The sequence below is a fragment of the Diceros bicornis genome, chromosome 7 (genome assembly GCF_020826845.1).
Source record: "Diceros bicornis minor isolate mBicDic1 chromosome 7, mDicBic1.mat.cur, whole genome shotgun sequence".
Classification (NCBI taxonomy): Eukaryota; Metazoa; Chordata; class Mammalia; order Perissodactyla; family Rhinocerotidae; genus Diceros; species Diceros bicornis.
In genome coordinates this window covers 64773183-64799275 of record NC_080746.1, presented here as the reverse complement: position 1 = coordinate 64799275, position 26093 = coordinate 64773183, and the positions used below count along the sequence as shown (strand labels likewise).

Here is a 26093-nt window from a genome sequence, read left to right as displayed (position 1 = left end):
TCTAGATTTTCTCCTGTTATCTTCTACGAGTTTGATAGTTTTGCATTTACATTGAGGACTATGATCCATTTTAAGTTAGTTTTAGTTAAAGGTGTAAGATATGTGTCTAGGTTCATTGTTTTTCCATGTCGATGTCCAGTTGTTCCAGCACCATTTCTTGCAAAGATTATCTTTGCTCTATTGTACTGCCTTTGCCCCTTTGTCAAAAGTCAGTTGACTATACTTATCTGTGTCTATTTCTGAGCTCTCTTTTCTGTTCCATTGATCTATTTATCTCTTCATTCACCAATACACACTGTCTTGATTACTGTTTCTTTATATTAAGACCAGCATTTAGGTAGTGTCAGTCCTCCAACTTTGTTCTCCGTCAATATTGTGTTAGCTATTCTGGGTCTCTTGCCTCTCCATACAAACTTTAGAATCAGTTTGTCAATATCCTTAAAATAACTTTAATTTTTAATTGTGATTGCATTGAATCTATAGAGAAAGTTGGGAAGAACTGACATCTTGACAATATTGAGTCTTCCCATCAATGAGCAAGGACTAGTGCTCCACTTATTTAGTTCTTTGACTTCTTTCATCTGAGTCTTCTAGTTTTCCTCACACAGATCTTGTACATATTTTATTAGATTTATACCTAAGTATTTCACTTGGGGGTTGCTAATGCAAATGACATTGTCTTCTTAATTCAAATTCCAATTGTTCATTGCTGGTATATGAGAAAACAATTGACTTTTGTATATTAACCCTTGTACCCTGTAACCTTGTATAATTATTTATTAGTTTCAGGGTTTTTTGTTGTTAATGCTCATGGATTTCCCACACAGAAAATCATGTCATCTGCAAATGAAGACAGTTTTATTTCTTCCTTCGCAATCTCTGCCTTTTCTTTTCTTTTCGTTCCTTAATCCATTAGCTAGGACTTCCAGTAGCATTGTCGAATAGGAGTGGTGAGAGGGGACATCTTTGCCTCTTCCTCATTTTAGGGAGAAAGCTTATAGTTTCTCACCATTAAGTATGATGTTAGCTGTAGGCTTTTATACATGTTCTTTGTCAAGTTTGGGAAGTTCCCCTCTATTTCAAATTTGCTGAGAGTTTTCATAATGAATGTGTTAGATTTTTCTCAAGTGCTTTTTTTCCGTCTATTGATATGACCATGTGATTTTTCTTCTTTAGCTTCTTGTGCTTATATATAATTACTAATATATTTGTGTTTGCAATCTTACTATGTGATTTCTATTTGAACCACCAGTTCTGTGTTCCTTGCTTGCCAACTTTTGGATTAATAAAGTATTAAAAGTAGTAATTAATAAAGTATTAATTAATAGATTTTATTTTTAGAGCAGTTTTATATTTACAAAAAAAATTGAGTGGAAAGTACGAAAGTTCCATATACCCCCACCCCACACAAAGTTTCCTCTATTATCAACATCTTACATTAGTGTCATATATTTGCTAGAGTTAACTCTACCTATTACGCATTCTGTAGGTTTTGACAAATAAATAATGACATGATCCACCATTACAGGATCATAAAAAATAGTGTCACTAACCTAAAAATCCCTGTCAATACCTATTCTCCCCTTCCTCACCCCAACCCCTGGATTCCACTGATCTTTTTAAAGTCTCCATAGTTTTCCCTTTTCCAGAATGTCATACAGTTGGAATCATAAATATGTAGCATTTACAGACTGGCTTCTTTCATTTAGCAATACGTTTTTAAGGCTCCTCCATGTCTTTTCATGGACTGATAGTTAATTTATTTTTTTTTTACTAAATGATAATCCATTGTATGGATGTACTGCAGTTTGTTTGTCTTGTTTTTTTATCCATTCACCAAGGGCATCTTGTTTGCATCCAACTTTGCAATTATGAATGAAGCTTCTATAGACATAATGGTGGAGTTTTTGCGTGGATATAAGTTTTAAACTCATTTGAGTAAATACTAAGTATTGCAGTTGCTGGATGAAACAATAACAGTATTTTTGTTTTGTAAGAAGCTGCCAACCTGTCTTCCACAGTGGCTGTAACATTTGCATTCCCACCAGTAATGAATGAGAGTTCTTATTGCTCTGCACCCTCACCAACATTTAGTGGTGTCAGTGTTTTGGATTTTAGCCATTCTAGTAGGTATGCAGTGGTAGCTTGTTTTAATTTGCAAATCTCTAATGACAAAGTTCATGAGCAATTTTTCATATATTTGCCATTTGTATACGCTTTTGGTGAGGTATCTGTTCAGAAAATTTGCTCAGTTTTTAATTGGGTTGTTTCTTTTATTATTGTTGAGTTTTAAGGGTTATTTGTACATTCTGGATACCGTCCTTTATCAGATATGTATTTTGCAAAGATTTTCTCCCAATCGTTGGTTTATTTTTTCACTCTTTTCACCATATCTTTCACACAACACGTTTTTAATTTTGTTCTTTATTTTTCTTTATTGTGAAATTTTTCTTGTAATTATTGTCTGTCAGTCACCATATAAATGTCTCCCTTCACCCCTTGTGCCCACCCCCCAACTCCCTTAACCCTGGTAACCACCAAACAGTTCCCTCTGTCATTGTGTTAGTTTATCTTCCACTTATGAGTGAAATCATGTGGTGTTTTTCTTTCTCCTTATGGCTTATTTTGCTTAACATAATACCCTCTTGGTCCATCCATGTTGTTGCAAATGGGATGATTTTGTCTTTTTATGGCTAAGTAGTATTCCATTGTGTATATATATACCACATCTTCTTTATGCACTCATCAGTCGAGGGACACTTGGGTTGCTTCCACATCTTGGCTATAGTGAATAATGCTGCAATGAACATAGGGGTGCATAAGCCTCTTTGGATTGTTGATTTCAGGTTCTTTGGAAAGATACCCAGTAGTGGGATAGCTGGATCATAGGGTATTTCAATTTTTAATTTTTCAAGGAATCTCCATACTGTTTTCCATAGAGGCTGCAACAGTTTGCATTCCCACCAGCAGCGAATGAGGGTTCCCATTTCTCCACAACCTCTCCAGTATTTGTTGTTTATTGTCTTGGTGCTTATAACCATTCTAATAGGGTGATATCTTAGTGTAGTTTTGATTTTCATTTCCCTGATGATTAGTGATGTTGACATCTTTTCATGTGCCTATTGGCCATCTGTAGATCTTCTTTGGAGAAGTGTCTGTTCATATCCTCTGCTTATTTTCTGATTGGGTTGATTTTTGTTGTTCAGTTGTGTGAGTTCTTTATATATTATGGAGATTAATCCCTTGTCAGATATATGGTTTGCAAATATTTTTTCCCAGTTGGTGGGTTGCCTGTTCATTTTGATCCTGGTTTCCTTTGCCTTGTAGAAGCTCTTTAATCAGATGAAGTCCCACTTGTTTATTTTTTCTTTTGTTTCCCTTGTCCAAGTAGACATGACATTTGAAAATATCCCTTTATGACCAATGATGAACAGTGTACAGCCTATATTTTCTTCCAGGAGTTATATACTTTCCGGTCTCTCATTCAGGTCTTTGATTCATTTTGAGTTAATTTTTGTGTATGGTGAAAGAAGATGATCTACTTTCATTCTTTTGCCTGTGGCTGTCCAGTTTTCCCAGCACCTTTTATTGAAGAGACTTTCCTTTCTCCGTTGTTTGTTCTTTCCTCCTTTGTCAAAGATTAGCTGCCCATAGATGAGAGGTTTTATTTCTGGGCTTTCAAGTCTGTTCCATTTATCTGTGTGTCTGTTTTTGTACCAGTACCATGCTGTTTGGATTACTATCACTTTGTGGTATATTTTGAGGTTGAGGATTGTGATGCATCCAGCTTTGTTCTTTTTTCTCAAGATTGGTTTGCCTATTTGGGGTCTTTTTTGGCCCATATGAATTTTAGTATTCTTTGTTCTATTTCCCTGAAGAATGTCATTGGGATTCTGATTAGGATTGCATTGAATCTGTAGATTGCTTTAGGTAGTATGGACATTTTAACTGTGTTTATTCTTCCAATCCATGTGCATGGAATATTTTTCCATTTCTTTATGTCATGATTAATTTCACTCAATGATGTCTTATAGTTTTTATTTTATAGGTTTTTCACCTCCTTGGTTAAATTTATCCACAGATATTTTATTCTTTTTGTTGCAATTGTAAATGGGATTGTCTTCTTGAGTTCTCTTTCTGTTAGTTCATTATTGGCATATAGAAATGCAACTGATTTCCATAAGTTGATTTTCTACCCTGCAACTTTGCTGTAATTGTCAATTATTTCTAATAGTTTTCCAATGGATTCTTTAGGGTTTTCTATACATAAGATCATATCTACAAACAGCGAGAGTTTCACTTCTTTGTTGCCTATTTGTCTTCCTTTTATTCCTTTTTCTTGCCTAATTGCTTTGGCCAAAACCTCCAGCACTATGCTGAATAAGAGTGGTGAGAGTGGGCACCCTTGTCTTGTTCCTGTTTTCAGAGGGAGAGCTTTCAGTTTTTGCCCACTGAGTATAATGTTGGCTGTGGGTTTGTCATATATGGCCTATATTATGTTACAGGTACTTTCCTTCTATACCCATTTTGTTGAGAGTTTTTATCATAAATGGATGTTGGATCTTGTCAAATCTGCATCTATTGAGATGATCATGAGGTTTTTATTCCTTGTTTTGTTAATGTGGTGTATCACACTGATTGATTTGTGGATGTTGAACCATCCCTGTGTCCTTGGTATGAATCTCACTTGATCGTGGTGTATGATCTTTTTAATGTATTGCTGTATTCAGTTTGCCAATATTTTGTTGAGGATTTTTGCATCTATGTTCATCAGTGATATTGGCCCATAGTATTCCTCATTGGTATTGTCCTCGTCTTGTTTTGGTATCAGGGTAATGTTGGCCTCATAGAATGTGTTGGGAAGTGTTCCACCTTCCTCTATTTTTGGAATAGTTTCAGAAGGATAGGTATTAAATCTTCTTTGAATGCCTGATAAAATTCTCCAGAGAAGCCATCTGGTCCTGGACTTTTATTTTTGCGGAGCTTTTTGATTACTGTTTCAATCTCTTTACTTGTGATTGGTCTATTCAGATTCTCTGTTTCTTCTTGATTCAGTTTTGGAAGGTTGTATTAGTCTAAGAATTTATCTATTTCTTCTAGATTGCCCAATTTATTGGCATACAGTTTTTCATAGTATTCTCTGATGATCCTTTGTATTTCTGTGGTATCCATTGTAATTTCTCCTTTTTCATTTCTAATTTTATTTATTTGAACCTTCTCTGTTTTGTTTTGTTTTGTTTTGTTTTGTTTTGTTTTTTGCTGGGTATGGCTGTTTGTCAATTTTGTTTATCTTCTCAAAGAACCACCTCTTTGTTTCATTGATCCTTTCTACTGTTTTTTTGGTTTTGATTTCATTTATTTCTGATCTGATTTTTATTATTTCCCTCCTTCTGCTGACTTTGGGTTTTGTTTGTTGTTTTTTTTCTGATTCTTAGGCATAGTTTGAGGTTGCTTATTTGGGCTTTTTCTTGTTTGTTAAGGTGGGCCTGTATTGCTATATGTTTCCCTCTCAGGACCGCTTTTGCTGCATCCCATATGAGTTGGTATGGTGTATTTTCATTTTCACTTGTGTTCAGATATGTTTTGATTTCTCCTTTAATTTCATCAGTGATCCATTGGTTGCTCAGAAGCACGTTGTTTAGTCACCATATCTTTGTCACTTTCCCGGTTTTTTTCTTGTAGGTGATTTCTAGCTTCACGGCACTATGGTCAGAAAAGATGCTTGTTATGATTTCAATCTTCTTAAATTTATAGAGGCATGCCTTTTTCCCAACATATGATCTATTCTTGAGAATGTTCCATGCACACTTGAGAAGAATGTGTAATCTGCTCTGTTTGGATGGAGTGCTCTATATATATCTATTAGGTTCATCTCAACAAAATTTTTGTTTAAGTCCACTATTTCCTTATTGACTTTGTGTCTGGATGACCTATCCATTGATGTAAGTGGGGTGTTAAGATCCCCTCCTATTATTGTGTTGTTGTTAATATCTCCTTTTAGGTCTGTTAATCACAAATTTTTAATTTTAATGAAGTCCACTTATCAATTTTTTCTTTCATGAATCATGCTTTTGATGTTGTATCTAGAGAGTCCTGGTCAATCCCAATGTCACTTATGCTTTCTCCTATGTTATCTTCTAAGACTTCTATAGTTTTGCATTTCATATTTAGTCTATGATCCATTTTGAATTAAGTTCATGAAGGGTCTAGGGTCTCTGTCTAGATTTACTTGTTTGTTTGTTTATTTATTTGTGAGAAAGATTGGCCCTGAGCTAACATCTGTCAATCCTCCTTTTTTTGCTCAGGAAGACTGGCCCTGGGCTAATATCCATGCCCATATTCCTCCACTCTATACAGGACGCTGCCACAGCATGGCTTGCCACGCGGTGCATCAGTGTGTGCCCAGGATCCAAACCGGTGAACTCTAGGCCGCCGCAGCGGAGCGCACGCACTTAACCACTTGCACCACCGGGCCAGCCCCTAGATTTATTTTTTTTGCATGTGCATGTCCAGTTATTCCAGCATCATTTGTTAAAGAGACTGTCCTTTCCCCAATTGGATTGCCTTTACTCCTTTTAAGATCAGTTGTCTATATTTGAGAGTCTATTTCTGGATCCTCTATTCTGTTCATCAATTCTTTTTGTCTATTCTTTCAACACTACCACACTGTCTTGATTACTTTAGAGCTTTATACTAAGTCTTGAAGTCTAGGTGTGTCAGTACTCTGACTTTGTTCTTCACCATCAATATTGTGTTGGCTATTCTGGGTCTTTTGTCTTTCCTTGTACACTTTAGAATCAAGTTGTTGATATACACACAATACTTCCTGGAGTTTTGATTGAGATTACATTGACTCTCTAAATCAAGTTGCAAAGAACTGAAGTCTTAACAATATTGATCATAAAATATCTCTCCGATTATGTAGATCTTCTTGGATTTCTTCCACTAGAGTTTTGTAGTTTTCCTTATGTAGGTAATGCGCATATTTTGCTCGGTTTATACCTAAATATTTGATTTTTGGGGTCCCAATGTAAATTACATTGTGTTTGTAACCTCAAATTCCAATTGTTTATTGCTGGTATATGGAAACAATGATGTTTGTATGTTAACCCTTGTATGTTGCAGCCTTGCCATATTCACTTATTAATTCCAAGAGATTTGTTGTTCATTTTGGGGGGGTTTCTACATAGACAGTCATGTCACCTACAAACAAAAACAGTTTTATTCCTTCCTTTCCAATTGGTATATTCCTTATTTCCTTTTCTTATCTTAACGCATCAGCTAGGACTTCCAGTAGGATGCTGAATAGGAGTGGTGACAGAGGATATACTTGCCTGCTTCTAATTTTAGTGGGGAAAGCTTCTAGTTTCTCACCATTAGTATGTTAGTTATAGGGTATTTTTAAATACCCTTTATCAAGTTTAGGAAGATCTATTCCTAGTTTGCAGAGACATTTTATAATGAATGTTTGTTAGATTTTGTAAAATGCTTTTTCTCCATCTATTGATATAACCATGTGACTTTTCTTCTTAGTCTGTTAGGATGTATTACATTAATTTGCATTTTGATTGTTGAACCAGCTTTGCATACCTGAGATAAATCCCACTTGGTTGTGGTGTATAATTCTTTTAAATGTTTTTGGATTCGATTTGCTAATATTTTGTTCATGAGAGATATAGGTTTATAGTTCTCCTTCCTTGTAATGTCTTTGTCTGGTATTGGTATTATGGTAATGCTGACCTCATAGAATGAGTTAGGAAGTATTCCCTCTTCTTTTGTTCTCTGAAAGAGATTGTAGATAATTGGTACAATTTCTTCCTTAAATGTTTGATAGAATTTACCAGTGATCCCATCAGGGCCTGGTGCTTTCTGTTTTGGAAGATTTTTAATTATTGATTCAATATTTTAATAGACATAGGCCTATTCAGATTATTTATTTCTTCTCATGCAAACTTTGGTAGATTGTGTCTTTCAAAGAATTGGTCCATTTCATCTAGGTTATCAAATTTGTGAGCATAGAGTTGTTCATAGTACTCATTTCCTATTCTCTTAATGTCTATAAGATCAATATTCACAACCCCTATTTTAGTTCTGATATTTGTAGTTTGTGTCTTTTCTCCTTTTTTCTTAGTTAGTAGTGCTTATCAGTTTTATTGATCTTTTTAAAACCAAATTTCTCTTTCATTTATTTTCTCTACGATTTTTTCTTTTCAATTTTATTGCTTTCCTCTTAAATTTTCATTATTTCTTCTCTTGCTTATTTGGATTTAATTTTTTCTTTGTTTCCATAGATTATTGATTTCAGACATTTATTCTTTTCTAATATATGCATTCAATGCTATAAATTTCCCTCTAAGCACCACTTTCACTGTATTCCACAAATTTTGATAAGTTGTATAATCAAGTTTTTATTATTTCATTTTTCTTCTGTTAGTTTGACAGTTACACATTCTTTTAATCTTCTATTTAGAGATTATACTAGAAATTGCGACATACATCCTTGACCTAACCAAAGATACCAAAATAAATAGAACATTTGACACAGCCTCCAAATATTGCAAGGACCTGGGGGCACTTAATCCATTTGGCCACAAACTCCAGCCTTAATGCAATTGTTATTATATATTTTAAACCCCACTCTTTTATGCATTTATTTAGATTCATCTATGTATTTATTTGTTTTGTTGCTCATCATTTCTGCCTGCATCTTTCACCTTCAGTTGGTGACATTTCCTTCTCATTAAAAACACACTTTAGTAATTTCTTCAGTGTGAAGTTCCTAGTAGCAAATTCTGTCAATTTGTTGTTTTTAATTATGGTTTCTCCAGCATAATTCTTTCAGGATATCTCACTCTGTATAGAATCCCATTTCTCAGCTATTTTCTATCAATAGAGTAAAGATTCCACTCCACTTTCTTCTGGCTTCCATCAATGCTGTTGAAATGTCACCTGTCTCTCTAATTGTTAGTTCTTTGAAGATAAACTCTTGTTTTCTCTGGATGCTTTGTTTTTGTTGGGTTTTTTGTTGTTGTTTTTCTGCATTTTCATGATGGCATGTCTGAATGTGAATTTCTTTTATTTGTCCTGCTTGGTGTTTGGCAAGGCCTTACATTTTGTCTTTAATTGGTAATAGAAATGTTTCAGTCATTATTACTTCACATTATTGACCTCTTATATCAGATATTTTTCATTCTCTAGTCAATTACTTGAAGCTTTAAAGAATTTGCCTTAAAATTATATTTACTTATTTTAGATATCTTCAGTTGGAAAGGTTGGCCTGAATTTCTGAGTCTGCTATCAAAGTCTATTTCAAATGTTAGTAACATTGGGGAAGATGGAAAGCACACGATGAAAATGACTGTAAGATGAGATGTCCATTATAGCAATCCAATAAAAACACAATGAAGGCAAAATCAAAGGTAAAGCTGGTGAGGGATGAAAAAGAAGTGAGATTGAAGAGACATTTAAATGAGTAAATTGAAAAGACATAGTGAATTATATTCATGTTAGGAAGAAGAATAATGAGTAGTACATCCACTGGCCTCAAAGAATAGTACTGCCATTCAGTAGGACAGGAATTACAGGAAGAAGGGAAACCTGAACAATGTGTGAAGTTGAGAATCATCTCATGAAGTTGAAATCTCATCTCATCTGCTGTCCAAGGATATATCCTGAAGGCAGTGGGGGAAAAAAACATAACATTTGTGAAACATTGAATACAAGAGAGCATTTGGGTCTATATAAACAGATTAGCATGACATCAGTACATAGACAGTTGTTCATAATACATACAGAGTTCATAATACATACACAGTTATTCATAATACAAAGGATATTAACTAGGGGCAGATGAAGAGTTAGAAGTGAGTGACAAGCTTACAGCAGGTTAGAAGTGCAATTTATTTACTTATTTTTATTGAGATATAATTGACATATAACACTGTATAAGGCTAAGGTGTACAGCAGGTTGATTTAACACATTTACATATTGCAACATGATTACCACCATAGAGTGGTAACACCTCTATCATGTCACATAATTATCATTTCTTTTTTGTGGTGGGAACAATTAAGATCTAGTCTCTTAACAACTTTGAAATTTACAATACAATAGTGTTGTTTATAATCACCATGCTAAGCATTAGATGTCCGGGACTTATTTATCTACTGATTGCAAGTTTGTAGCCTTAAACAACATCTCCCTAATTCCCCCACCTGCCAGCCCTAGTAGCCATCTTTCTACTGTTTTTACAAGTTCAGCTTTAAATTCTACACACAAGGGATATCATACAGTATTTCTGTTTCTCTGTCTGTCTTATCTTACTTATTTAATACCTTCCAGGTCCATCCATGTTGTCAGAAATGGCAGGATTTTCTTCTTTCTCGTGGCTGAATAATATTCTGTTGTTGTGTGTGTGTGTGTGTCTACATATATATATAACATCTTTTTTACCCATTTAGCCATTGACTAACACTTAAGCTGCTTCCATATCTTGCCTATTGTGAATAATGCTGCAATAACCATGGGATATATCTCATGTATCCCATGTTTAAACATGGTATATATCTCTTAGATATCCTGTTTTCACTTCCTTTGGATATATACCGAGAAGGACAATTGCTGGATCATATGGTAGTTCTATTTTTAATCTTTTGAGGAACCTTCATACTGTTTTCCATAGTAGCAGAACAAATTTACATACCTACCAATAGGGCAGAGGGTTCATTTTTCTCCACCTCACCAGCACTAGTTGTGTCTTTTCTTCTTAATGACAGCCATTCTAACAGGTATGAGGTGACATCTCACTGTGGTTTTGATTTTTCATATCCCTGGTGATTAGCGATGTTGAACATCTTTTCATGTACCTGTTGGCCATTTGGATGTCTTCTTTCGAAAGTGTCTATTTAAGTTCCACTGCCCATTTTTTAATTGGATTGTTTGGGGTTTTTGTTACTGAGGTGTCTGAGTTTTTTATATATTTTGGATATTAACCTCTTATCCAATATATATATTGCAAATATATTCTCCCATTCTGAAAGTTACCTTTTCATTTTTTTTATTATTTCTTTTGCTATGCAGAGGCATTTTAATTTGATGTAGCCCCACTTATAGATTTTTGCTTTACTTTTTTGTGTTTTGGTGTCATGTTAAAAAAAACATCATTACTAAGAACAATGTCAAGACGCTTCTTCCCTATATTTACTTCTAGAATTTTTACAGTATCAGGTATTATATTTACATCTTTAGTCCATTTTGAGTTAATTTTTGAAGGTAGTATAAGATAGGGGCCCAATTTCATTTTTCTGCATGTAGTTATTCAGTTTTACCAACACCATTTGTTGAAGAGACTATCCTTACCACATTGAGTGTGTTGAGTGTTCTTGGCTCCTTGGTCAAATGCTAGTTGACTGTATATTCAGGGGTTAAGTTCTGGGCTGTCTCTTCTGTTTCATTGGTCTATGTTTCTATTTTTATGCAGGTATCATACTGTTCTAATTACTATAACTTTGTAGAACTGTTTTAACTCAGAAAATGTAATGCCCCTGGCTTTGTTATCCTTTCTCAGGATTGCTTTGTCTATTTGGGGTCTTTTGTGGTTCATACAAATTTTAGGATTGTTTTTCTCTATTTCTATGAAAAATGCCATTGGAATTATGATAAGGATTATGTTTAGCCTATAGATAGCTCTGGATGGTATAGACATTTTAACAATTCTTCTGGTCCCTGAACATGGGATACCTTTCCATTTGTTTGTGTCTTCTTCAATTTCTTTCATCAAAGTCTAGTAGTTTTTATGGTAAACATCTTTCACTTTCTTGGTTAAATTTATTCCTAAGTATTTTACTGTTTTTGATGCTACTGTGAATGGAATAGTTTTATTTATCTTTCTGATGTTTCATTGTTAATGTATAGCAATTCAATTGATTTCTGTATGCTGATTTTATATCCTGCAAATTTACTAAATTTATTGATTAGTTCCAATAGTTTTTTGGTTAGTCTATCATCTGCAATAACGACAGTTTTACTTCTTCCTTTCCAATTTGGATGTCTTTTATTTCTTTGTCTTGTCTAATTGCACTAGCTCAGACTTCCAGTACTATGTTGTATAAGAGTGGTGAGCATGGGCACCCTTGTCTTGTTCCTGATCTTAGAGGAAAGGCTTTCAGTTTTTCACACTTGAGTATAATGTTGGCTATGGGTTTGTCATATATGACTTTTACTATGTTGAGGTATGTTACTTCTATACCCAATTTGTTTAGGATTTTTATCATGAAAGGATGTTGTATTTTGTCAAATGCTCTTCCTGCATCTATTGCAACAATTATGTGATTTTTATCTTTCATTCCATTAAGGTGATATATTACATTTACTGATTTCTATATGTTGAACCATCCTTGCATCCCAGAGGTAAATCTCACTTGGTCACATTGTGTAATCCTTTTAATGTATTCTTGAATTCAGTTTGCTAATATTTTGTTGAGAACGTTTCCATCTATATTCACCAGGGATGTTATTCTATAGTTTTCTTGTAGCGCTTATCTGGCTTTGGTATCAGGGTAGTGCTGTTCTCATAAAATGAGTTTGAGAGCATTCCCTCGTTTTCAAACTTTTGCAAGAATTTGAAAAGGTTATTGTTAATTCTTCTTTAATATTTGGTAGAATTTACCTGTGAAGTCATCTGGTCTTTGGGTTTGCTGTGTTGAGAGATTTCTGATTACCAATTCAGTATCCTTACTTGTTATTGGTCTGTTCAGATTTTCTATTTCTCTCTGATTCAATCTTGGAAGGTTGTGTGTTTCTAAGAATATATCCATTTCTTCTAGGTTATCCGTTTATTGGCATATAATTGTTTATAGTAGTCTCTCATGATTCTTTGTAATTCTGTGGTACTAGCTTTAATGTCTCCTCTTTCATTTCCGATTTATTTATGTGAGTCTTCTGTGGTTTTTTTCTTAGACATGCTAAAGATTTGTCAAAGCTGTGTATCTTTTTGGAAAAGTAGCTATTCATTTCATTGATTTTTCTCTTTTGTTTTTCTGATGTCTATTTCATTTATTTCCAATCTGATTTTTGTTATTTCCTTCCTTCTGCTAACTTTGGGCTTAGTTTGTTCTTCTTTTTTGTAGTTCCTTAAGGTGTAAAGTTAGTTTGTCTATTTGAAATTTTTCTAATTTCATCATATATGTATTTCTCACTATAAACTTCTCTCTCAGAACTGCTTTTGAAGCATAGGTTTTGGTATGTTGTGTTTCCACTTCATTTGTTTTAAGTTATTTTTTGTTTTCCCTTTTGATTTTTCTTTGACCTATTGGTTGTTCAGGAGTATGTTGCTTAATTTCCACACATTTGTAGATTTTCCAGCTTTACTCTTGTTGTTGATTTCTAGTTTCATACCCTGTGGTCAGAAAAGATATTTGGTATAATTTCAATCTTAAATTTTGCTTAGATTTGTTTTGTGTTCTATCACATGATCTATCTTGGAGAATATTGCATATGCATTTGAGAGGAATGTGTATTCTGCTGCTATTGCATAGAATGTTCTATAAATGTCTGTTTGGACTATTTGGTCTAATGTCTGTTTCAAATCCAATGCTTCCTTATTGATTTTCTGTCCGGATGATCTATCCATTGCTGAAAGTGGAATATTGCAGTCCCACTATTATTGTATTATTATATATTGATCTTCTTTGTCTTTTATTACCATTTTTGGCTTAAAGCTTATTTTGTCTGATATAAGTGTAGCTCACCCCACTTTCTTTTGGTTTCCACTTGCATGGAATATCTTTTCCATCCCCTCAATTTGAGCCTATGTGTCTCCTTAAAACTGATGTGAAGGCATCACATAGTTGACTCTTTTTTTTAATCAATCTAACCACCCTGTCTTTTGATTGGTGAATTCAATCCATTTATATTTAGATTAATTATTAATGTGTACAGAATTCCTAATGCAATTTTCTTAATTGCTTTCCATTTCTTTTGTATTTCTATTGTTTATTTTTATTTTTTTTTCTACCTACCTTTGTAAATTGGTGATTTTCAGTGGTGGTATACACTATTTCCCCTTTCTTTATCTTTTGTGAATCTATTCTAGGTTTCTGCTCTGTAGCTATCATGAGACATACATAAAATATCTCACAGATAAAACAATCCATTTTAAGTTGATAGAAACTTAAGTTTCATCACCTACAAGAGCTCCACCATTTTACTGTCCCATCCTTATATTTTTAATGTCATAATTTACTTCTTTTTATATTGTGCATTCATTGTGATAGTAGCTATAGTTATTTTTAATACCCTTTTCTTGCAACCTTTATACTATAGTTAAATGGTTAACACACCATTCTACTACAGAATTAGAGTTTTTTTAATACTTACTTTTACCAGTGTGTTGTATACTTTCATATGTTTTCACATCACATCTTTTCACTTCAGCTTGAAGAACTCCTTTTAGCATTTCTTGCAAAGCACATTTAGTGGTGATGAACTCCCTCAGCTTCTGTTTGTCTGGGAAAGTCTTTATTTCTCCTTACTATCTAAAGGATAACTTTGCCAGAAGGAATATTCTTGGCTGGCAATGTTTTTCTTTCAACACTTTGAACATGTCATTCCACTCTCACCCATACAGTAGGGTCTCTGCTGAGAAATGCACTGATAGCATAATGGAGGTTCCTTTATAGGTTACAATCTTTTCTTCCCTGGCTGCTTTTAGGATTCTCTCTGTATCTTTGATTTTTGACAGTTTCATTATAATGTGTCTTGTAGAAACTCTTTTTACATTGAGATAGTAGGGTGATCTTTTAGCTTTGCGAACTTGGATATCCAAGTATCTCCTCAGGTTTGGGAAATTCTCAGCTATTATTTCCTTAAATAAACTTTTTGTATCTTTCTCCTCCTCCTCTTCTGGAAAGCTGATGATTCTAATTTTTGTTCTTTTCATCTCATAGATGATGTAGGCTTTCTTGGAACTTTTTCAATCTTTTTTCTTTATTCTCTTCAAATTGGGTTATTTCAAAATTCTTGTCCTGTAACTCACTTATTCTGTCTTCTATTTTCCCTACTCAGATTCAGATGCTCTCTATTGCATTTTCCATTTCATTCATTAAATTCTTCAGCTCCATAATTTCTGTTTCTTTTTTGATTTCTATCTCTTTGGTAAATATCTCATTTTGTTCATGTATTTTTTCCCTCATTTCACTGAATTCTCTTACTGAGTTTTCTTGTAGGTCATTGAGTTTCTTCAGCTATTTTGAATTCTTTATCAGTCACATCACAGAATTCCATGCCTTTGAGCTAGGTTATTGGATAATTATCACTATCTTTTGGTGATGACATGTTTCCCTGATTTTTCATGCCCTTGTGGTTTTGCATTGCTGCTTTCACATTTGAAGTAGCAGACACCTCCTTAAATCTTCACTAGTGGCCTTACATGGGGTATTCTGTTTGTTAGTGCTGGAGGTTTCTCTTCCCTTGTATGGGTACACCTGCCCCACTCTTCTTGCTCTCTCATGGCAAGGTGGCACTATACCTCAAGTGTGTGGTTTCTCTCTTGCTCAAAGATCCTGGTCTGGTAAGCACTGCACTTACCAGATGGGCTCTCACAACTGAAATCAGCAGTGCACAAAAGGAGCCAGCTACAGAGTGAGGGGAGATGTAAGTTTAGCAGTCAGGGCATTTGGGGTGCCCACAGACATGTGGGGATGTCCCTGGGATAGGTTCTCGCAGAGGCTCATGGGAAGACCTCCTGCTGAAGTCCTGAGTACAATCAGCAGGAACTGTGTCCCTTTAATGCCCTTTGATATTCTTATCTGCCTCTTTCCCCATCTCTTCGCTTCTCCCAGTCATGGAGGTCCTGCCTCAGTACTCTGGGTGCTGCTGGAAAGAAATGGGTTTTTCTAGCCATGTCCCAAACAACAGAGGTGGCCAGACATTCACTCACCACTCTCCTTTTTCCCCACTGGAGAAGTCACAGCCATGAGATAGTTTAGCCCTGTGCAATGTCACCAAACTTGTGCTCGAATCTCCCATCGGGAAGGCTGGACTTTTGGAAATTCCCTCCCATCTGTGGATATCTTCCAAAGTCAGAACATTACAGGTATTTTTTTCTGACCATGGCAGGCGGGATTGGGGCAGGTGCATTGCCTACACAGCTTCCACAGCTTGTACTGAGTTCTTCTGCCTATTATCAGATGCACAGGTGGATCAGACTCTTCCCACATCGCTGTACTAGACAGCACAACTCCCACAGAGGCACTTTTGTTCATGGACAGATGTCTAATTAGTTGTTTGAAAAGGGGGACAATAAGGAGGAATATCTTATGTCACCAAGATGCTGACACCTAGAAGGGCATTTTGTGTGTGTGTGTGAGGAAGATCAGCCCTGAGCTAATATCCGTGCCCATCTTCCTCCACTTTATATGGGACGCCGCCACAACGTGGCCTGACAAGCGGTACGTCAGTGCGCGCCCAGGATCCAAACCCGGGCCGCCAGCAGTGGAGCGCATGCACTTAACTGCTACGCCACGGGGCCAGCCCCTAGAAGAGCATTTTAAAGGACAGGAGAATAGATAAATATCATGAAATGGCCTAAGGAAAAGTGACAGAGAGACAGAAAGGAAATCATTCAACACAAGTTTTACAGAAAGATAATTGGTGGTACCCTCTTATTTTTTAAACATACATCAAGGGATCAAACTCATGCATACTTTCAAACTCCGACCCTCAGCTTAATGCTCTCCATGCAACTGATTCTGTGTAATAGGAAGTGCCAAAAAGCCAGGCTACTAAGTTGCAACTCACCCTGCCAACTAAAAAGGTAATCCATTCTGAGAACACCCGCAAAGATGTCTTGCACACAAAAAATTTAAAAACAGTGTTAATAAAATATATTTGTTGGAACAATGAAAGGAGGGGATGAGAAAGTCTTGACGACTTGCCTCTTTAGTACACTCACCTTTTTGTCCATGGGACTGACACTCCCTAAGGTCATGACACAGGATAACTATGCGTCTTTTCTTCCCACAGCCATGAGCACAGCAGAGTTCACCCCTGATGAGCCCTTCCTCACAGGAAATAGGAGGCAAGATCTACAAGAGATGCTGAGAGAAATAGGACTGGAAGTTGAGTACTGGTTGCCCAAGCTGCAGGAAGAACTGGGTGTGACCTGTACCCAGGCTTTACAACTCCTAGAAGAAAAAGACCTCCAGAAGCTGAAATCCCAGGCTCGACATCCCTGGGAGAAAAGGGCCCTGGAGAAGCTGCTTAATCTGTCACAATCAAATAGTCTTTCAGAGTTACAGGAGTCTCAGGTGGAAATGATACAGAAAAAGCTTAACCAAGCAGAGGAGGCACTGCAGGAGCTAAGAGACTTGCTGTCTGAAGAGACGCAGGAGCATAAAAAGGCAGTGAGGAAAAAAGAGGCAGAGCTGAGGCAGGCAATGGAGATCCCAAAAGTGTACTGGTCACCCCCCAAAGAGTCCCTAAGGGAAGTCGTGGAAAATATACAGAGACAACTCAACCTCATGGAGGGGACACTGTCTTATAGGCAATACCTCCCAGATAGAGATCTGGTGAGATGGGCATCTGGAGGGCTGGCCCTGCAGGGAATTTATAAAACCAGATATCGAAGGGACCTAATAGAGAAGAGAGAGGAGCTACTCAGTGTCCCCAAGGAGTTCTCACTCTTTGGCCCTCAGCAGGGCACACAAATGGAAACAAAGGACTTTACATCTTCTCAAGCAGAATCTATGTTCACTCAGACTATAGAGAAGCTGGGCTCCAGTGTAACTACCTCAGCCAAGAGCAGAGGTTGGGGATTTAGCCTGGAAGCTGGTATGGACCACAGTGAACATTCAACATCCATGGAAACTCAACAATCACATTCTGAGACCTCTTATTTCTGCTCAGTCAAGTTCAGCTATGTCCCACTGGCCTCCTGCCACTTTCCCATTGATCAACTCCAGATCTCCAAGTCTGCTCTCCAGGAACTGAAATGCATTGAAGACCTTCTGGGTCAGCCTGCAGGTCCAGACAGACTCTCCTTGCTGAGGTGCAAGACTGAAGCCTTCTTCCACTGGTTTGGCTCTCATGCTAACCAGGGCCCTCTGCACCTGGGAGGAATCTACTGGTGGAAAGCCATTTCACAGGGTTTCCAAAATGAGCAGATGGCAGAAGTGAAGCAGCAGTCAGCAGAGGCCCTGGATATTTACATAAAGGGCACCTACAGTGGCTTTGGAGTGAAATTTGCTGCAGATGTGGACATATTAGGCTCTCATTCAGAAGCAGCTTCTCAGAGCACAACTTTCAAAAATCTCCCAACCAAAGTCCAATTATCTGTGGCCCAGACAGGTGGCCCACCAGAAGCAAATGGCTTTTTGCAGTGGAAAGCTGGCCTAGTTGCCTGTAATCAAACCTGGTGTGTCATTGACCGGGGACTTCAACTGGTGCCCGTTTGGGATATCATTCTCTCCAGCCACAGAAATGACTTTAAGGATCCTCTTCAGGTAGCTAACTGCCTGAAAGAAAGCTACACTGCTCTGACTGGCCTCAGAGCCCACATCCAGGATGGAGAAGACTTACAGAGGATTGAGAACGAGGCTAGGGTTTTCCTAGAGGATGTGAAATCCTGGGAGGTATCTGATCCTGAAGAGCAGCTTAAAAAACTGATAAATTTCATGCAAATGTTGAGTCAAAAAATAAAAAGTCATGACACTTGGATTAACATATGCCTCACAGATTGGGGTCTGCAGAATTTTCCGGTAAACATTGTCAACTTCTGCAAAAAGTCTTCCATTTATGAAACTACTTTTATCAAATGTCAGTTGCGCAGCCTTCTGGATCCTCACATCTACAGCGTGACAAACTCAGGCTCATTCCATCATACAGTGGACCTTCCAATCAGCATCTGACCAGGAGCACATCAACATCTCCCAATTTTCTGAATTAACTAAAATCTTAGAAGAAACCCAGAATGACCTCATGGCAGTGAAGGCCAAATACAAGTCCTCAGAAATAGTGAAGGAAGCTCAAAGGAAGGCCACTTATGAGGTCAGCTTATCTCTTGGCTGCTTCTTGAATTACCTCCAAGTAACAGAGCAGCCAGACACACAGCTCTTGCTACTTTCCATTGCTGCTGGGGCAGGATATCATGTTCTAAACAATACTTTTCAGTATCTCCTGGGCTGTGATGAGTTAGATTTCTTACTGATTGAAATGCAAACTGCCCAAGATAAATACCAGGAGCTTAAAAATATTTGCAGCTACAGGGCTCAAGCATTCCTGGTGCTCACAGGTCTGACAGCTACCGTTGGAGACACAGCTGTTTCTCCAGAGCACAAAACACAACGCTTGGCATTAATAAGACAACACATGGGACAATCTTTGTCTAAAGAAGTTGTACATGTCCTCACCAAATCTGAAGTAGATCATGGTTGGGAAAACCTAGAGGAAAACTTGAGGTTGCTCATTGATGGGAATTATGAAGGCTTTGTCTCTTCAATCCAAATGGATGAGGTGATAAAACAATTGCCAAGTCTCCTCCATGAAACAAAACAGCCCCATGAACCACATGATAATGAAAATAACAAATCAGAGGTCACAGAAAATGGAGCCTTCCTAGAATTACTCCAGCGTCTAGGCCTAGAACATTACTACCCAAAAAGGATGAGCAAAGCTGACTTCCATCTGATCTACAAGACTTCTGTGTACAACACCCAGCCCAGCTCTGAATGTGAGCTTCCTTTCTATTTCCTGCAGAAGCTACTGATGCTGGATTATAGGCTGAGATACCTGGTCTTTAAAGATGATGGAAACAAAGAGAATCAAGACTATCCAAGAGCCTCAAATCAGGAAGACGAGACTTTTGATCCATATGAAGACTTTTTTGAAGACAGTGATAGTCCCACTAATCCTTCAGCCATGAAATCCAGGCCCCGTATTCACCCCATGGACATTCAGATGGCAATTCTTCACTGTGCAGATGATTTTGCCAGACAATATATTTTGACCAAACTTTCCATCTGTCAGTTTGCCCTCCCCCTTCTCATACTGAATCCCTGCAATTCTCAAATTGAATTCTCTCTCTGGTCTCTCAGTCAAATTAGAAGAAGCTGGAGGCAGACAAGGAAATCACCAAAAGAGAAGAACAATTACAACAATCAGCAGATGTGTTGTATCTCTACCCCCTTTGTGTCCTTTATTAGAGTTGGAAATGGTTTCTCTGCTTCCAAATCTCAAATCATGAGCCATCTTCTCAGTAAACGTAAACATGATGTCTTTTTTCACCGACATTGCAGAGAGAGCAGCAAAGACTGTCTCTTGATGGAGGGTGTGGTGGAGGTCTGCTGGTTCTGTCCTGAGGGGGAGGATGAGGACAGATTTGACAACTGCTTGGCCTTCACCAATCTTCATGGAGATGCAAAGGAACATGAGAAGCAACTCACCTTCCTGCAGGAGATCTCTTCTGTCATTGTGGTCCTCATGTCAGCTTCCAATGACAGTAAAGAAAACCGACAAGTTGTCCATCACCTGTGTCAGTCATCAAAACATTTGATCTGTTTGCTTGATGACAAAGAAAAAACCATGGCCAGTAATTCTGGCCAAAGAGTGAGAATTGGGATCAGGAATAGAAATGAGGCAGAATTAACAGAGGAGCTCACAAGAACAATCAGACATTTGCTAGAGCTCTCTGGCACCGCTCTCAGCTTAGAGAACTGCGCCCGGATTGCTTACAAGCAAAGATTCCTTATTGATGAAGACCAGAGAGATTGCAGGAAAGCCAAAGAAAAGGCAGAGATTCTAATGCACCGACTGAGAGAAATGAAGATATCTCAAATGAAGGAAAACTTACTACCTCTTCAGGGAGAACTGTGGCACCTTTGGTGTAAAAAGGACAAAGAACTCTACCATCTGAGAGAAAAGGGGAATAGGAGCATTGAACAACACAAGAATGATACTGAAACAGATAAACAAAGAATACGGCATCAACAGCTGACCAGAGGTTTTCCTCTCAATGACTTAATGCAACCTGTCCTCGAAATTCTCAGACAATATTCCGAAACTCACACCAAACTCTACTTCTTGCAATGGCTGAGTGTGTTTTTGGACAACCTGACTGCAGGACACTTGGAAACACTGAATGAAATGAAAAAGTCTTATTACAAACAGGTACAAACAGAAAAGCAAAAGGCACCCAGGAGCAAAAATCTGAGAGACTGGCAAAAGGAGATAGAAGCTACCTATGCAGAAATTAGTAAGTGTACCTTGGAAATTGAGCCACTTCACAGAGAAGTTGGCCAGATCTATGAAGCTATAGAAGAAGCTTCCTCCACCAAAGATATCCTTTTTCTCTCCCTTCCTGAGATTGCTGCAGAGCTGATGATATCTGGTGTTCCCATTGAGCTCATGGATGGGGATGCTTCCTATGTGCCTCTAAAGTGGGTGGCCGCTGTTTTTGACAAGGTCGCTGAGAAACTCGGAGAGAAACAGCTGTTTGTTCTCTCTGTCCTTGGCCTGCAGAGCTCAGGGAAGTCCACCCTGCTGAATGCCCTTTTTGGGCTGCAGTTCACCGTCAGTGCTGGGAGGTGCACCTGGGGGGCCTACATGCAGCTCCTGAAGGTGGAAGAGACATTCGCAGAGGAACTTGGCTTTGACTTTATGCTTATTGTGGACACAGAAGGACTTCGGGCCCCAGAACTCAGCAACAAATCCCAGAATCATGACAATGAGTTGGCATCTTTTGTCATTGGACTTGGAAACTTGACTCTGATCAATATTTTTGGGGAAAATCCATCAGAAATGCAAGATATTCTACAAATAGCTGTTCAAGCCTTTCTGTGGATGAAACAAGTAAAAATCTCCCCAAGTTGCCTCTTTATCCATCAGAATGTGGGGGAAGTTACAGCTAAAGACCAAACTATGGAAGGACAAAGGCGGTTAGAGCAAAAACTAGATGAAATGACAGCAACAGCAGCTGAACAAGAACAGTGCTCAGATGTAACCCACTTTAGTGATGTCATCAAGTTTGATGCCAATACTCACGTCTACTACTTTGCTCACCTCTGGGATGGCAATCCTCCAATGGCCCCTCCCAATCCTCGCTACAGCCACAACGTCCAGGAACTGAAAAGTAGAATTCTTGAGATTGCCAAAGAAGAATCTAGGGGGAGGATCATGAAGATATCAGATGTAAAATTCAGAGTTCAAGACTTGTGGAGAGCCCTGTTGAATGAGAACTTTATTTTCAGTTTCAGGAACACTCGAGAGGTCATGGCCATGAGCAAACTGGAAACAATGTATAACACATGGACCTGGGAGCTGAGGAGTCATGTGCTGGGCTTGCAGAACAAGCTGATCAATCAGATTCAGAATGGAAAAATCCAGACATTCATAAGAAGTACTTTTGAGCCTCCAGTTACAGAAAAATATGAAGCCATCAAGCAAGAATTGGAGAAATATTTTAATGAAGATCCAGATAGTGAAATACTCGTTCAGTGGAAAGCAAATTTTGAAAATCAGCTGATAATCCTTAAAGAGGCACTTATTTCAGACAGCCAAAGAAAAGCCAATGAACTTATTAGTTTTAAGAAAAGTCATGAAAAACTGGATAACCAAAAGTCAGCTTATGAAAAGGAATTATTGGAAAAAAGCCGAAAGTTAGCTTTAACTGTGAAGGGCAAAGAACTGAGTGAGGAAGAGCTACATGAGAAATTCGATCAACTTTGGAAAACATGGGTCAGTGCCGTGTCCTCAACTCTCCCTCCAATCACAGAGCCTAACATTGATGTGGATTCTGAAGATATCCTTTTGAATTATTTCAAACAGGAGAAAAACATGGCGGATATACTGAAGGAATATTCTGGAGACAAGTTTCAAATCAACTATGACAAACATGTAAAAATTACTAAGACATTTCACTTATTTAAAAGGGATTTAGAAATCTGTGAGAAAGTGTCCATAAATATGACTACTGACCGCATTATGTCAAAATTTGATGGAAAAATTAATAACATTAGGAGGCAATGGCGTGATTACAACCCCAGTTATTTCCATGAAATTCTGAGAATAATAGACGAGGAGGTGAAATCTGCACCCACTGGGTAAAGATACACATTTACAAGTAAATATAAAATTGACTTATCTTTGTGTTTATTCCAAAGAGCATCAGAAAAATTTAAGGAGATGCACATGGCATTCAAGAGAGCAAATGATCCTGTAAACTATCTGGAAAGCAAAAAAGATGATTTCTTCATGAGTTTTAAGACCTCTTGTCAAGGAGCAACCTCAATCAAAACATTTGTTGATTTTCTGTGGCAAAAACTTTCTCCTGCTGTTTCCACCACCATACGGGAAAAAATGGCATCTAAGATTGCTGGGGACATACGAGCTACCTGCCCCACATTCAATGGAAACAGGACTAACCTGGAGAAACATATTCTCATCTCTCTCATAGAAGAAGAAAATTTTGATAATTACTGGCAGTACATTCATAATCCAGAATCATTTTTTAGTAGTTACATTCAAAACCATATTGAAAGATATTGTTCAGACAAAAGAAGTGAAAAAATGAAGACTTTTTTAAAAATAAGTTTAGGAGACATCAAGAATACCATCCTCTCAGCTATTCATGAATCCACAGCAATAGCTAAAGATAAAAGCAGCACCGTGTCTAAGTGGTTGGATTTGTTCTGTGATCACCTGGGGAGTAACTTGATCTTTCCACGAAAAGACTTGATGAGCAGTGAACACCAGGAGATTAAAGATATTGAGTTTCTCAAAGAAGCCATGAGTGAAGCTTTGGATCCTGCAATGAAGAGAGCAGAACAGAACTATTTGAGCATGTCTGTAAAAAAAATGCCTTCTGAAATCGAGAAAATGCTCTCTGAACATCTCTGTGGCTGCTGGAAACAGTGTCCCTTTTGTAAAGCTATTTGTACAAACACATTCCCTAAACATGACGGAGACCACAGTGTTCCCTTCCACCGTCCTCGGGCTGTCAATGGAGGAGGATGGTATAACACAGACCACTTTTCCATTGAGAGCTGTACGAGTCTAGTAGCAAGTGATTGTCTTCTTGATTTGGGAGGTGACCAGAGATTCCCATATAAGAACTATCGACGGGCAGGAGGGCAGTATGCCACATGGAGCATCAGCCCAAACTCATCTACCCAGCCATACTGGAAATGGTTTGTCTGTCACTTCAGATCAGAGCTAGAAGAAAAATATCAGAGAAAATTTACAGATAAAGGTGAAATCCCCGATGCATGGACCAAAATCACAAAACAGAACGTGCTTGATTATTTGAAAAGCAATATGTAATGACCACAAAAGAGCCCCAGTATCTGAACAAAAAATCATAGCACCTGGACAATTCTAAAATACCTGCTCCTCACAATGAGAATCCTCATTATTTCCATTTTTCAAATGACACATCTAAAAATAAAGCAATTAACATTTCAGGACGAAGATTTCCTGTGAAAGGACTTCATTTTTCTTGCCTCTATTCCTTCTGGTTTAAAAACAAATTACTAAAATATATGAACATACAATAAAATCAAATAGAATCCACTTAAAATAATGACTTCGTATTTTAAACTATTATTCAGAAGGTTGTTTTTTATTTTAAAATACATAATGCTGTATAAAGTCTCAGAGAAAGTCATTTTTGTAGAGGAAAATGAAAACCCTTGCAGACTGCTACAAAGTTCTATAGAATAACTATATGGATATTTCAACCCATATTCAGTTCTTGGATGGAAGCTACAAATTGCCTTTCTTTTTTTAAGTGTATTTTTTCACTCTCTGAAATTGTAAGGAAAAGTTACTAACCCTTGAGTGGAAAAACATTCATGGAAAGTTCATGATTCCCAAGCATAGTGATATTTTGGCATATTCTGTTCCAGGAAACAATAAAAGAGAGTCTTGGCCAGGATAGAGCCTGCGTCAGTTCAAGAAACATTATCAAGCAAATATGGAAAACACAAATCAAATAACTGTTTTTCTCATGGAACCTTCACTCTCTTCTTCCCTGGCATCTTGGCAGTGCCCTGCGCAGGTTTAAAAAAAACGGATTCACAAGATCTTACGTATTGAAAGCCTAGTGCTACGTACAAGTCAGAAAAGGAGTGGCTTTTGGAACAAGATTTGTCACCAGGTAAAAAGGGCCATTTAATCAAGGCTGTGGACAAGGTCAAATTTGATTAAGCCATTAATGATTTTAAAAACTCTTCCTCAACCATCAACAAAACGAAAAGACAACCTAACAATTGGGAGAAGATATTTGCAAACCATACATCTGATAAGGGCTTAATCTCCAAAATATATAAAGAACTCATGCATCTCAACAACAAAAAAACTAACAACCCAATTAAAAAATGGGCAAAAGACCTGAACAGACATTTCTCCAAAGAAGATATACAGATGGCCAACAGACACATGAAAAGATGTTCAAAATAACTAACTATCAGGGAAATGCAAATCAAAACTACAATGAGATATCACCTCACGCCCGTCAGAATGGCTATAATTAACAAGACAGGAAACAACATGTGTTGGAGAGGATGTGGAGAGAAGGGAACTCTCATACACTGCTGGTGGGAGTGCAAACTGGTGCAGCCACTATGGAAAACAGTATGGAGATTCCTCAAAAAATCAACGATAGAACTACCATATGATCCAGCTATTCCACTGTTGGGTATTTATCGAAAGAACTTGAAAACACCAATTTGCAAAGGTACATGCACCCCTGTGTTCATTGCAGCCTTATTCACGATAGCCAAGACTTGGAAGCAACCTAAGTGCCCATCAAGGGACGAATGGATAAAGAAGCTGTGGTATATATACACAATGGAATACTACTCAGCCATAAGAAACGACGAAATCCAGCCATTTGTGACAACATGGATGGACATTGAGGGTATAATGCAAAGTGAAATAAGTCAGAGGGAGAAGGTCAAATACCGTATGATTTCCCTCATTAAGTAGTAGATAATAACAACAATAAACAAATACATAGGGACAGAGATTGGATTGGTGGTTACCAGAGGGGAAGGAGGGAGGGAGGAGGGTGAAAGGGATAATTCGGTACATGTGTGTGGTG

At 37.5% G+C, this 26093-nt stretch overlaps 1 protein-coding gene across 1 annotated transcript; it reads left to right on the top strand.

Moving 5' to 3' along the window:
- The first annotated feature begins 17008 nt into the window (after positions 1–17008).
- On the top strand, positions 17009–24313 carry LOC131409130 (interferon-induced very large GTPase 1-like). Its single transcript, XM_058546293.1, is given in 2 exon segments — positions 17009–18860; positions 18862–24313. Coding segments are annotated over 2 exon segments (7287 nt in total). The 5' UTR covers positions 17009–17025.
- Positions 24314–26093: the final 1780 nt, after the last annotated feature.